This window comes from Purpureocillium takamizusanense, chromosome 2 (genome assembly GCF_022605165.1).
Source record: "Purpureocillium takamizusanense chromosome 2, complete sequence".
Lineage (NCBI taxonomy): Eukaryota > Fungi > Ascomycota > Sordariomycetes > Hypocreales > Ophiocordycipitaceae > Purpureocillium > Purpureocillium takamizusanense.
Genome location: NC_063069.1, coordinates 2,471,763 through 2,485,269, shown reverse-complemented (window position 1 = coordinate 2,485,269; position 13,507 = coordinate 2,471,763). Strand labels below are relative to the sequence as shown.

Genomic DNA, 13,507 nt, shown 5'->3' with positions numbered 1-13,507 from the left:
TGCATGTCTCACCGCGACGTTTCTTCCTACGCACGCCAATTTTCGCCCCAGGTGCAAACCCCCCCAGATCATGCTCTATCGCCTTGTTCGCCTGCGTGCTCGCTCGCTCTCCTTTCAACGCCAGTCCCGTGTCCCACGGCACAAGCACGCCAACTAGGTTACCATCGCCACATTGGCCACTTTACTCCCCACGGCTCCCATGGGTTGAGCGACTCCCGCTCAGTAATCCGAGTCGTCCGAGTGGCAATACTTAGCACGAAGCTGCTCGTCCACCTTTGGGTCGACGTGGCGGGCGCTGATGTGCGGGAACCTCGTCTTGGTGCCCATTTCCGACTGAGGCATCCGCGGCGCCTTATGCCAGTTACCCTTGCCGCGGTTTCCCTTGCCGCCAGTCGCGACTTGCCAGCCGTCGTTGTCGTCGTCGTCGAGCTCAGGAGCGCCGTTAGCCACAGAATTCTGATCCATCGTCGACGCGACCGTTGGGTTCTTCACAGCAGTGCGCCGTCGGCCGTCCGGACCCCAGGCGTTGAACACCATCTGATTGGCTTCCTGTTTCCGCTGCCTCTCGTCTCTCACCGTCGTAGCAGTCGAGACAGTGCTGGCGGGCTGGCCACCCGAGACTGAGGGCGCGGCCGTGGACGGGGCCGGGTTGATTCGACTCCGAAGGTGCGGCGGGATGTTGCAGGCAAGAGGCGCGGCCTGAGAATTCTGCGCTGTGTCGTTCGAAGGAGCTCGGCTGCCAGCTGTCTTTACAGATGCGCCATCCATCTCGGTGTTCGTGGCACCCGTGCCTCGGGCTCGATCGAGATGGGGCGGCAAAGCCGCGGCCTGGGATCGCACCCTGGACGGGGTGGCCGAGTTGGAATCGGCGGGCGTGTCGCGACCGTGTACCCCGATCTGGCCCTGGTTTGCTTTGCGCATAATGGCAGATCGTGCTCTCTCCATTTCCTCCTTGCTGAGGTGGCTAAGGCCGAGTGTGTCCATATCCAAGAGCGGCGCCTGCATCCATTAGTCGTCGCCCTCCGCCTCGCCACAAACGCCTAGGCTTACCTGCGGATTGGCGCCAATGAAGAAGTCCGAGCTGTCCCAGTAACCCTTTCTCCAGACCTCCTTCTTGTCTTCCTCAACCGAGATATGTCCCGTTTCAAGGGCAAACGGGGTGACCTCGGGCTCCTGAGTTTCGCCCCATGCAACGCATCGTCGACAGAGCTGCACACATGTCAGGGCTGACGGCTATCTCGGTCAAGGCGAACGACTCACGTTGTCCTCGCTCTTCTTGCTGTTGGTGCTAAACTCATCTTCGGGCTTGATAAGCTGGCAAAGCTCGCAACGGAGCTCGCGAACCGTGGATGAGGTGTGGTGGCGACAAGTCATGCCCGAGTTGGTGGTGTCAACGCGGCCGCCTCGTCCGATTTGGTGCTCGATGAGCTTTCTCTGATTCTTGGAAAACTCGGTGATGGGTCGCCACTCGCCTCCGACCTTGCACTTGAACCTGGACTCTGTCAGAGCTGGGGGGTTTGATGCGGGAAACTTCCTGGAAATTCACCTGGCACCGTGAGAGTACGTCATGCCCCTGCGCGCCGTCAGTAACGCTCTCGAGCCATAGCCTGCATCTCGGGCAGAAATTTCGCTATGCGAGAAGCTCTGTGCACTCACGTTTTGGCGCTTGACTCCGATTTTGGGCCAGCCATTTTTACTCTTGCGGCTCCAGGCGACAGGCTCAACGAGACGAAGCTGTCAATCGCGCTGCTGCCACGAGAGGTCGTCCGCAGTGATGTCTCTGGTCTGTTTCGAGAGTGTTGCAGGTCAAGCGGCCTCGAAGCTTTAAGTGCACGACTGCTGGGTTCTGATAGAGTTCGAGTGGGCAGACGAGGAGGCTGGTTGACTGTGTGAGAAGCAGTGCCGGGGGATTCTAAGTCGGGCGCGGATGAGAGGGCTATATGAGAGTGAGGGAGAAGAAATAAACCAATGTGGTGCAGGCGAAGAGGCGAGGTGATGTTTGAACAAGGCAGATTTCATCCGACGTTGCTGCACTCGTTCGTGCGCGCGCGCGTGAGGCAGGAGGCACTGAGCCGCGCACCTGCTTAAGCATTGCAAACGCACAAACCCCCCGGCGGCACTCGACGAAGTGCTTGCATGGCCCTTGATACAGTCACTATATTGGCTCTCGAGAAGCAGTATCATAAGTGCCGGAGCTTCTACTAGGTATCTTAATCGCAGTTTGAGCTCCCTCAGCCAGACTGTGCGCTTGTAACGCAACTTCGCAACTCACCGGGCGGGATAGAGCCAGCTGCACCAGCTTCCACGGCAACTAGCCTGCCCTGTTCATTGGAGCAATATATGCACGGAGACTTTTTCTCCTTTCAAAACGCCCGGCTCTTCATTATGCCAGCCATGGCGCGTTTTGGGCGCTTCGCTGAAGTGAGATATCGATGAGCCATCGCCGGTGCAGGGTATGTAGCGATGATAGCTTCGGTGGCCCAACCGCGAGGTCGAGGTGACAACAATTCAAGTGGCCTTCATGGCAAGCAGGTATCATCGGGCTCTCGGAGCGTCATACTGTGTCTATTCAGAATTCACGACAGCTATCGTGGGTAGGCGACGTGCCAGAGCCTTATCACTATGCCATGTCCGCCACGCCGGGCATCAGCGAAGCCCTTGTGACAGTCAAGCCTTGGATCAAGCAAGCATCGACGGTTCTTTTCCTGGCAAAATTCACCGTCGAGAACCACTCCAAAGAGCTTGATGGCATGTAAAGCCCGCACCTGGCGGCGGAAGCCCGCATCGTCCCCGCACATTGCCAAGTGACGATATGCCCCCGAGCGGCGTGCAAGTGCCCCACCGCCGGCGAGAGACACATGTTGTCGGTGAGCATGCAGTTTTCCCTACGGTGAGGAAGTTCTCGGCTCCCCTCCAGCCAGCGCGTGTCGGGCTCGTGCGTGCGTCCACGGGTTCGCGAGGGCCCTTTGGCACCTGTTGCTGCATGTACATATCATCTGAGACCAGAGTGAAGAGACAAGCATGACAAGAAAGACGATGGATGGGCCGCCACGTCGTCGTCGATGTCATGGGAAAACGGGTCTAGTCGACAGGGTCTCGCCTGGTCGTGAAACACAAGACACATTCCTCGCTGACTCGCATCAAGCAACAGACGAGACGAGTCTCTCTCTCCTCAGGGTCTTCCCGATTACCTCAATGTAGCGACCCGGATGATGTCGTTGCAAAACTTCATACCCCTTTGCCCCTGCTCCTCCCGGCACAGACGATCGGTGGGGGGGAAGCCGGCGGCAGAACTAAAGTTACGGACTATTCAGCGGCAAGACCCTTGGGATCCACCGCAAGGCCCGTCGCGCCGCTTTGACGCTGACGATGGGAGCTGGTCGGTCGGGGAGCGGAGCGCGTTGGTGCCCGGATGCCTAATAAGCGCTGTGCTCTCCGCTCACGGCCAAGAGCGTCGATTGCCCGCCAGGTGTCGCCACTACGTTCAGAGCATCACCATTCGCGGCGGGAGAAGATAAAAACGAACAACGGAATGCGGACAGGGCTCGGCTCCAGCCTCCCCAAAGCAAAGCAACACGCGGGGGACGAGAGAGCATGCCTGGGGACGAGCTCCAACACACAACATCAATGACGAGGAGCAACGAGCGGACCAGGGGGGAAGGCGGGCCTTGGGCACTAGCCTCGTTGCTAGCGGACACACCGGGAACGAGGGTATGGCTACCCGCTCCCCGGAACGCGGTGTGCTGGTCTCATCAACAAGGGGTCCAGTTGAATGAACCCCGGCACAATGGGAGGCAGCAGGTCGTGCCATTATCACCCGTGACGACGTCCGAACGTGGGTGCTGCCGCTGAGCGTGCCGGGGGGAGCTTTGCCGTCGGCGTCAGTTCCATCTCGTCTAGCGCCGTGTCGTATCGGGGATCCGGTCGTATAAGCAAGCAGCAGCGGGCAGAGGCAAGGGGGCAGCAAACGCGTCCATGTTTTTTGTGAAAAAAGAAGGTCAGCCCGGGGGCCATGCTTCATCACAATGCTGCCACAGGCGAAGCAAGCAATACAGGGCCGGCGCCTACTGGTGAGGTCATGGCCGAGCCGGGGGGCCGGGGGGGGGGGCATCCAGGCCCCCGGACGGGCAGAGAAGGAGAGAGAGACATGGCGAGGAATGGTGTTGGACATGGCCAGAAGGACGGCCGACGGGGGAGGGTTTAGTTATGCCTTTGACCGAACCGTGGCCGGCAGCAGCAGCAGCAGCGCAGCTTCAGGCCGCCGTGTCTCTGGATTATCCCTGCGAGGCGAGCCCTTTTGCTTCGGCTCGCCGGGGCTATTGCCGCGGTGGGATGTGGGCGTTTCATGCCTCGCGGTGGGCATGGCGCCCGTTGGCTCTGTCGCCAAGCTGGCCGCGACATTATGATGGAGCAGAGCAGACACGGGGAGAGAGAGAGAGAGAGAGCGAGAGGAGAGCCGACGGGGTACTCTGCACACTGCACAAATGATAAAAAACGTGTACGTACCGTCAAGTCACGACGATACCTGACCTCTGGTTCTGGGGCCTTCGCCCCTCTAGTTGCCCCGTAGTAGCAAGCATGCACGCACGCCGCACCAATTCTTCAGCGAACGCTTTCGACGTGGCGGCCGAACCCGTTGCGCCGGCGTCTCTCTCTGTTGACAATGTCGCGCGGGAGCGGCGGCGGCAGCGGCGGCGGCGACGACGACGACGACGAGAACGACGACATCTTCGTAGCTGGCGAAACTCGGACCGATCCGCTCTTCCAAGATTTCGTCCCTCCGCCACAGCCGGCTCCTTGGAGAAGCTACCACTAGTACTACTTGGTAGCTAGCCCAGGTACAAGCATACCCAGCTGTCAGCCCGTCGGCGATGTCGCGGAGCTGAGAGAACAAGAGCGAGCGAGCGAGCTGGTGGTCCGAGGGTCGCCAGGGAACGTTCCGCCGCCCCGTCCGTCAGTGCACTGTGAGACAAACGAGGACGCGGGCCTTGAAAAGAAAGGAGCAGAGGGGGGCGTCACCCAACCGGACAACGATTCCAAGGCATGTCGCTCCTCTGCTGTTGGCGGCCTCTGCATAACGGCCGTTGTCCTGGGAGGGGGGGTTGGGGGGGAACGCGGCAGAAGAAGACTTTTTTTTTTCTTTCGTTTGAGCCAACTCCGTGGCATTTGCGTTGATCGGTAGTACGAATGTACAAAGTACATGCGTGTTGACGAGGTACAGTCCAGTACCTGCTATGGAGATGATTCGCGGCGTGCGTTTGACTGCCGTGCCGGTGCGTGGCTTCTGGAAGCCGGGCACCGCGCTGCGCCATGTCAGCGTAATCATGCGGCAATGCAGGCAACGCAGGCTTGCCTGCAAGCTTGGCCTTTGGGGCGGGCTCATCAATCAATCTCAGGGTCCCCCACTAGGCAACATATAACGTTAGCAGGCAGTACCTACGAGGCTGCCGACGGGGATCATGGGGAATAGGGCAAGGATTCCAATAGTCGCGCGTTCTAAAAATCCGATCCTGAGGTGCGGTGCCTTGGCTATTGCCCATCCATCTCGTGGCAGCGAGCGGTCGTGCTTTTCGTGACGAGTCGCCTTCTGCTGGTAGTGGTGGTGGTGCCTGAGACCAGACCAGACCAGGCGCTTTGTCCACCATCGTCGTTCCTTTTTTTTTGGTCCTGCTCGTCTGTCTGCCCAAAGAATCCAATCCAATCCAATGCAATTCAGATAGATGGAGTGCTGGGGCTGGACCAGACCAGGCCATGCACCAAACCCCAGGGCTGCCCACTGGGAGAGCATTGGGACGATCCACCCACACGCCCCTGTGGCGCGCAACTCCAAGCCACCCCCGTGGCCTCCCCTCAAGCCTTCCAACGAGCACCTGGAGCTGCGAACTGTACCTGTCTATCGCCGTCACTCACCCCTTCCTTCTCTTTCCGGACACGCGCGACTCGTCCTGAGGCACCCGCCGCCCGCGCCTCGCCTCAGGCACAATGGCGCCGTCCAGCAGGTATTACAGGAGAGGAGGTATCCGGGGGCTCTCACGGCCCGCAGCTCCCGGCCCCTTTACTTATAGAAGGTTAGAGCCACTGGGGCAGCCTCTGAGAAAGAGAGGTACCCACCTGACCGGGAGGAGTGAATACTGGATGATCGTGCACCGCACCGCACCGCACCGCACTGCTGCACTGCGCTGGGCGAGTGGGCACACAGATAGATGTGACGCTGCTGGAGCCGTCGACGTGTGCGATGCTCTACCAACTTACCATTTCAGCTCCTCCGGGAAGCTGGGTAACTCGTGGAAACGAGGTGCGGCCAGGCTCTCCGACGCAGCAGTGGCGACACCGGCTGGGGCAAGCCCCGGGGGCATGCTCATCTCCCGCGTCATCGGGCTACTCAGGTTTCAATCATGCGCATTATCAGCACTTCCTTCGCCGCCGCCGCCGACGACGACGACGACGAGCCTACGAGCCAGCAGCCGGCCCATTTCCCAGCAAACGGGCGGTTCATCTAAAAAAAGGGGACCGTCGCCACCTCGGATGAGGGCGAGCCCGCCGTCGCCCTGAGCCCGAGGGCCCTCTTCTTTCCTTGTTTGACCCTAGAGCCTTGATATTCTTTGGCGACTGCCCCCTCCCCCCCTGGCCCCCCCTCAGTCGCGTGTCGCCAGCCAGCGTCATCAATGGGCGATCATCTTCCGTGTTCCCGGCCGTGCCGTGGCAGTTGACTGACAGTACCGAGGACGCACATACCAAGTTATACCTTATGTACCTATATGTATGCACATGCATGGCATTGGGCGGGCAACAAAAACAGGACGCGAGTCGCCTGCTCGGGACAGAAGCACAACGGCGCCTGATGGAGGTGGCGGTTGTGATGCACTGCGGCCGGCTCGAATCCATCGATCCCTCGAATCGACGCGCGCGCCTCTGCCTCGGGAGCAACCGTTGCAGCGCGCCTCACCCCGCGGTCACCGATAACAGTCGGTGCTACGTCTACCAGTAGCACTCGTAGCCCTGGGACCGGACCGGCGAGGATGGATGCAGGTGCCGGTGACGCTCATCATCAATGTTTGCTTCGTTGGCACCAGCCCAGGTGCCCGGCCAGCCGCATCCTGCATCGCGCCTCGCCCCGTTCTGGCAACGGCACGCGCTCCCATTCTGGCCGTGGGTGGTGGACGACGGATGGATGGAGCAGGCCGCTGCTCTCGTATGTAGATATAGCATGGCATGCGTAGCCTAGGTTCTGCGAAGCATCATTAATCGGGGGTCTCCGCGCCGCGAGCCCACAGTGTCGTACTTCGTGCGTGCACATCGCGCTCCTCTACACGAACGATGGCGCACCTTTGAGAGTGCGTTTCATTCATCGCACAGGCATGCATGCGCCTGTACAGTACTCGGTACGCCGCTGCACGCTGCCAACGGTGCTGGGCTGGCATCGCTGGCGACACCGCTGGCAAAACTCCAACAAGCCTTGGCACCATCCCGTCTGTCATCACATCACCCGCATCTCGCCCGCGGTCGTGACCGTGGCGCTGCTGCGTCCGCGGGCGGCGGTTTCCCCCCCCCCCCCCAAGCCAGCAAGCCCCTCCCCCTCGATCGTGAGAGGCGGCGGCTCCTACCGTCGAGGGGCAGACAAGGAGCAGAGAAACACGGGTCGGCGAAGAAGCAAATTTCTTTCGTCCCCGGACCCGTGGATACCCCTTGTCGGCCACGCAAATTGCCCAATTTGAGCCGCGACAAAGGAAGCTCGCCCGCGCTCACGGCCGCGACCTCTTTCGCAGCCTCGCAGCTCGCTCTTCTACTACTAACTTATTAGTGAGGGCCCACCACCCCTCGAGATTTGCGGGAGCGTTCCCCCGGTACATGGGCAAGGGCACGTTGGGTCGCCGGGTTTGGGGTACCGGATAGCTACTTTGCTGCCTCCCGCAAGGGCCTCACTCAACCTGGTCCCCTCTCGGTCAGGTCAGGCGAGGCCGGGCAGAACGTGGGAGCCTCGAGCGATCGGGAACGGCTTTTGACGAGGACGAGCGCATCGAAACGGAGCAATGCCCGCATGTATACTATGTATGTATAATGCCTTGGGAACCTCGGAAGCTCGGTACTACTAAGTGTACACACATACCTCGGTGACGGCCGCCTTGTCATCGGTCCTGCCTTGCTTCCATTACGTGGGAGGGACCCAACCAAGCAAGGCTGCCGAACCCCTAAAAGTCATCGCCCCAGTCGGTGGTGGACCTGCGCTGATGAATTTCATCATGCCGAACGGTCGCGACGGGGCCGCCGGGACCCTGACGAATCCACGAACCCACCGCAGGAACGGAGTCCTGGTAGTAGTACTAGAAGCGGGCGTGGAATTTTCTGGCGGTGCTGTTGCTCCTTCGTTGCCGCCGCCGCCGGATTGTCGAGGAGGGATATGGAGCGCGCGAGTAAGGCGACAACGCGACGGATCGCGGGACACAATGGATGGGATGTGTCAACGGGGCCGGGTTGAGTCCGCATCCAAAAAGGGGACCAAGTAAGACGCGGGCAGAGGGAGACACGCGGTTGACCACGTCAAAGTACGGGGTACATGTAGCGGATACATGGTCGGCGCCCTGTCCTGGGTACCTCAGGTACCCCATACGCGGCACTGCCGCCTGTGCTGTACCTGGGCCGTTGGTCGCGGAGCGGCGGCGAAGGCGGGCACGGGCCGTCTTGGTGACTTCCAATTCCATCCATCATCCCAGCCCAGGTTGACAATTGGAACTCGGGGGGCCGGTGGTGGTGGTGGACAGACGCTACCGGCCACCACCACCACCACCACCACCACCACCACGGGCACCTCTCTCATTCAGTCACCTCCCTGAAGTACGGAGTACCCCCTGGTTAATTGTCACCCGTCGCTCATTCTGTGCTCATCCGCGACACGGCGCTGGCCCCCCCCGCTCCCTCTCCCCCTGCGGGAAAAGCAGCATCCTCCACCCACACGGTCCGCCCAAGCCATGCCATGCCATGCCATGCCATGCCACGCCACGCCATGCCAGGCCGGCCAGCCCACACGCCCCTGTCATGGCCGCCCCCTCAAAATTGACGGATGTGAGTGTGCGTGAGAGAGGTGTGAGTGCCTCCGTCGGGCATTCCCCACGCCGCGCCCTCCAACGACCCTGCAAACCGCCTCCTCCTCCCGCCGCCCTGGTCCGGTCCTCCTCACCTCGCCCTCACCCTCGCCCTCGCCTTCACACCTGGCCCGGCGTCTGGCTGTCGCGCGCGCCCGTCCTGCCCCCATCCATCTCCTCCGGGGGCCTAGTCAGTTCCAGGTCGTGTTGTCCGCCCCAATCCGGCCAGTCGAGTCCACCCCATCCCGTCGCGGTGGCACTGTGCTTGCTCGTCCGCCCGCCCAGGTCTTACTGGATTCCTTTTTCTTCCTTCCTTCACCTCGAGCTGCTTGTCCCTTTCAAGGCTGCTGCGTCTGCTTCTTCCGCATCTGCGTCTGCGTCTGCTTGTGCCGCTGTCGTTGTCGCTGCCGCTGCCGCGCTGCCGCTGCGCTCCTCTGCCGTCGCCGCCTGCAACCTCCGACGCTATTGCCGTGGATAGCGCTGTCGCATTCGTCTCGAGCCACCCACCAAGGTACCAAGGTACTGCCGTCAGGTACCTCAGGCACGCCCGCCCTGGTCGCGGTACCCGCTGGCGCACCCGTCCGACAAAAGGTACCCGCGAGTACCAGCCCGCGCTGCGCCCCCAGCTGCTTGCGAGGCCGGCCCAGTGAGCTCTAGCGGCCCTGGCACCTGGGCGCCCTTCCGCGATCAGCGGATTAAGAGCCCACCAAGTACCTGACCACCACCCACCCCCCCTGTTCCTGGGTCTTGTCGCTCGACCCAGGAGAGCTTGCTTCCCTCCATCAAACTCTCTCCTTTTCACTCGCCCGGATATCAAACGCAATCCTCCGTTCTTCGCCAATCCAACGCTCACCGCAGTCATTCTTTACCTGCCTCCTGCTTTCCGTCCGCTGCTCGGCTCACATCCTCGACTCTTGCCTTGTGCAATCCCTCCACTGGTGCTTCTCTCGTTTCTCCTTGGAGCCAAGCCAATCGACCCGGCATTCGTCAACTACCACCTACTACATGCACCACCGACGATAAACCGCACACGACGACGCTGCGCCGACCTGAATGCACCGATAAAATCGCCCTCAGCTCTTTGATAGAGCACTCGTCTCTCACCCCCATTAGGTATTTGCTGCTTGGACTCACCGTCTGGCGCTGGGGAAGCTGAGTCCTGACTGTCCACCCACAGTCTAGGGCTGCCCCGTCGCGCTTCTACCACACATCAACAACAGCAGCAACCTGGGGTCGCCGCGAGTCGCTTCCCTTGCAGCAGCCGCCGAAATGACGGTCGCCAACGACCTGACACCGCGCGGCCAGCCGCATGGCCAGATGGCTCTCGAGGACCGGTTCGAGGTGCTCAAGGAGATCGGCGACGGCAGCTTTGGAAGCGTCGTCCTCGCCAGGGTCAGGACGGCAGGCGCCAACGTTGCCCGCCGTGGGTCGGTGGTGAGTTTGGCACACGCGGGCTTCCCGGCCGGCGGCCCAAATTTGACTTTGGACCACCCACCTCTAACTTGCTACAGGTCGCAATTAAGTCAATGAAGAAAACGTTTGACTCGCTGGCGCCGTGCCTGGAGCTGCGCGAGGTTGTCTTCCTGCGGACGCTACCGCAACACCCGCACCTGGTTCCCGCTCTTGACATCTTCCTGGACCCCTACACCAAGAAGCTCCATATCGCCATGGAGTACATGGAAGGGAACCTGTACCAATTAATGAAGGCCCGGGATCACAAGTGCCTCGATAATTCGAGTGTCAAGAGCATCCTGTTCCAGATCATGCAGGGACTCGAGCACATCCACTCTCACCACTTCTTCCATCGCGACATCAAACCCGAAAATATTCTTGTCTCAACGTCATCGCACCAAGAATCATCAAATTCATTTCGGCGCTACTCGGCGCTCGTCACGCCGCCGTCGACGCCGCCGACGTACACGGTGAAGCTGGCCGACTTTGGCCTGGCCCGCGAAACCCACTCCAAGCTGCCGTACACGACGTACGTATCCACGAGATGGTACCGGGCGCCAGAAGTTCTTCTCCGTGCCGGCGAGTACTCGGCGCCCGTGGACATCTGGGCCGTCGGCGCCATGGCCGTCGAAATTGCCACCCTCAAGCCCCTCTTCCCTGGCGGAAACGAGGTGGACCAGGTATGGAGGGTCTGCGAGATCATGGGCAGTCCGGGCAATTGGTACAACAAGGCCAACGTCCGCGTCGGCGGCGGCGACTGGCGCGACGGCACCAGGCTGGCCGGAAAGCTGGGCTTTTCGTTCCCTAAAATGGCCCCCCATTCCATGGACACCATCCTACAGTCCCCCCAGTGGCCACCGGCCCTGAGCAACTTTGTCACCTGGTGCCTCATGTGGGACCCCAAGAACCGCCCGACGTCCACCCAGGCCCTCAACCACGACTACTTCCAGGACGCCGTGGATCCCCTCAGACCAAAGTCTTCCGCGTCCAAGATCCTTGGGCGGAAGCAGTCGGACCTCGGACGGGCCTCCAAGGACGGCTCCTCCACGTCGGGCTCCTCGAAACCCTCGTGGTTCCGCAAGTCCCTGATTGGGGCCCGAAACGAGACGGCGGCGGAGCCCCCCCCCGCCCAGGTGCAGGTCAAGGACGCCCTCTCGCAGCGTCCCCCTGTGATGCACTCCTCGACGACGCCGGAGATGCCCAGCGGCAGGACGCGGCCGGGCGCCAACAAGCGCAGCACATGGAGCAACGGCCTCTCCAACGTCGCGCCCATGCCCATCCTGCCCACGATCCGGCCCATCTCGCCGCTCTCGGATGCGGTAACTGCCCGCGCCAACAACGGTCTGCCCGACGCCAGCGCTAATAGCCGTGGCCAGGAAAAGTCGAAGAAGATTGGTAGGCAGCTGTCCATGGCGTCGACGTCAAAGTACACGGAGTTGCACCGCCAGCAGGCCGAGCGGGCCCTCAATGGCCACACAGGACTGGCCTCGCCGCCCAGCGGCCAGAAGGAGAGCTTCTTCTCGCACTTGCGCAAGCGGGCCAGGCGGTTCTCGGGGCGTCACCAGACGCCCGTCTCGCCGTCGTATGAGGACATGGAAGCCCAGATCGGATGCGGCCCGTGGGGGAGCAATAGGTCGTCCATGGTTGTCGACCAGCAGAACCCGATCCCCAAGGCCGAGGTCTACGAGTCCCTTGACAAGGCCCTCCGCGACGTCCAGAACAACACAGACGCGCGGTCGCCCATCCCGTTGAGCCATCAGCAGTCGAGCGGCAAGCTGAAGAGGCACCACTCTCTCCCCCAGCACCAAGCTCGCTCCGTGGACAACCTGATTGGCGCCGCCCGCAACGGGCCCATCTCGAGCCGGACACGGCGGGCACAGGCGGTGCACGGGGTGCAGCAGTACGAGGCTCCGGCTGAGGAGGACGAGCTTCTCGACGAGGTCCTGACGTCGACTCAGCGCGCCATGCATCGCATGGACGGGGCCGGCAAGCCGCTCAGGCAGTCGGCTAGCAACCTGGGTCTGACGACGCCGCATCCCTACCCCAGCCCGTCGCCCTCAGCAAACGGCAACCAGATCATCTACGGAGATGGGCAGGAGGTGCTGACGCCGAAGCCCCTGGACCTCAGCAAGAAGACGGACAACCAGTACAAGTGGCCCACGCCCCCTTATGAGGGGAGCGAGTGGGGGGCCTCGGCGTCGGCGAGCATCTGGGCTGCCGGGAGCAGGTTCTAGGCGACGTCTCGGCACTAGGGGATGACTGCTTGGGCATGATGACGTCCACAACGAAGAGGCGGGCCAAAAGTTGGTGTTGATTTGACTATCGCATATACACAATCGGCGTTGGGGGTGTTGGATGGCGACACACTGCACTCTTTCTTTTCTCGCTACTCGGCGGCGGCGGTCTTTCGACGACGACAACAGGTGCGGCCGCACTCTACCTACGATCTTTTATTACACACACCTCTACTTCTCGGGGGCCACGCACGGACTCCAACCACACACTACGTTCGCTTGCCGTCGGGCCCGATTGCGCCGTGCCCGCGGAACACCTCACTTGTTTATTGGATGCTTTTCATTCTCTCTCTTTCGAATTTCGTTGAGCGGCTTGAGCACGAAATACCCCCCTATATAGACTGACAAGGGCGAGAAGGACTCGGGCCCGTTTGCGATCTGCTTGATGCACAATTCCTCCACAATACCTGACCACATTTTCCAGCCACATGGTTTCATTTGTTAGATTACATACTACACGGGGTGCAGTCGCGTTCTTGCGGTGGCAGAAGAGATGGACGGAGCCTGAGGCGTCGCGGGTGGCTGGACAGCCCGGTACAAGCAGGTAGCAGAAAATACACTTTGCATGCGCCCCGTGCCGTTGCGAGGGGCCCTGCAGTTAGCTGGCACAGGCAAACTTGACAAGAATGCAATGATGACGGTGCGCGTCGTGACGGGAAGAGATGCATGGGCTGATACAGG

The 13,507-nt window shown here is 61.2% G+C and overlaps 2 protein-coding genes across 2 annotated transcripts; one reads left to right on the top strand and one right to left on the bottom strand.

Annotated features, from left to right (window-relative positions):
* Positions 1-108: 108 nt before the first annotated feature.
* JDV02_002558 (uncharacterized protein) lies at positions 109-1,691 on the bottom strand (the record flags this gene model as incomplete). The annotated part of the gene is made up of 5 exons (XM_047983595.1): positions 109-999; positions 1,051-1,209; positions 1,261-1,492; positions 1,547-1,573; positions 1,657-1,691. The coding sequence occupies 5 exons, from the start codon at positions 1,689-1,691 to the stop codon at positions 220-222; spliced, it is 1,233 nt and encodes a 410-aa protein (XP_047839567.1). The 3' UTR covers positions 109-219.
* A 7,426-nt stretch (positions 1,692-9,117) lies between these two features.
* IME2 (Non-specific serine/threonine protein kinase) lies at positions 9,118-13,434 on the top strand. Its single transcript, XM_047983594.1, has 3 exons — positions 9,118-10,193; positions 10,258-10,514; positions 10,592-13,434. The coding sequence occupies exons 2-3, from the start codon at positions 10,350-10,352 to the stop codon at positions 12,764-12,766; spliced, it is 2,340 nt and encodes a 779-aa protein (XP_047839566.1). The 5' UTR covers positions 9,118-10,193; positions 10,258-10,349; the 3' UTR covers positions 12,767-13,434.
* Positions 13,435-13,507: the final 73 nt, after the last annotated feature.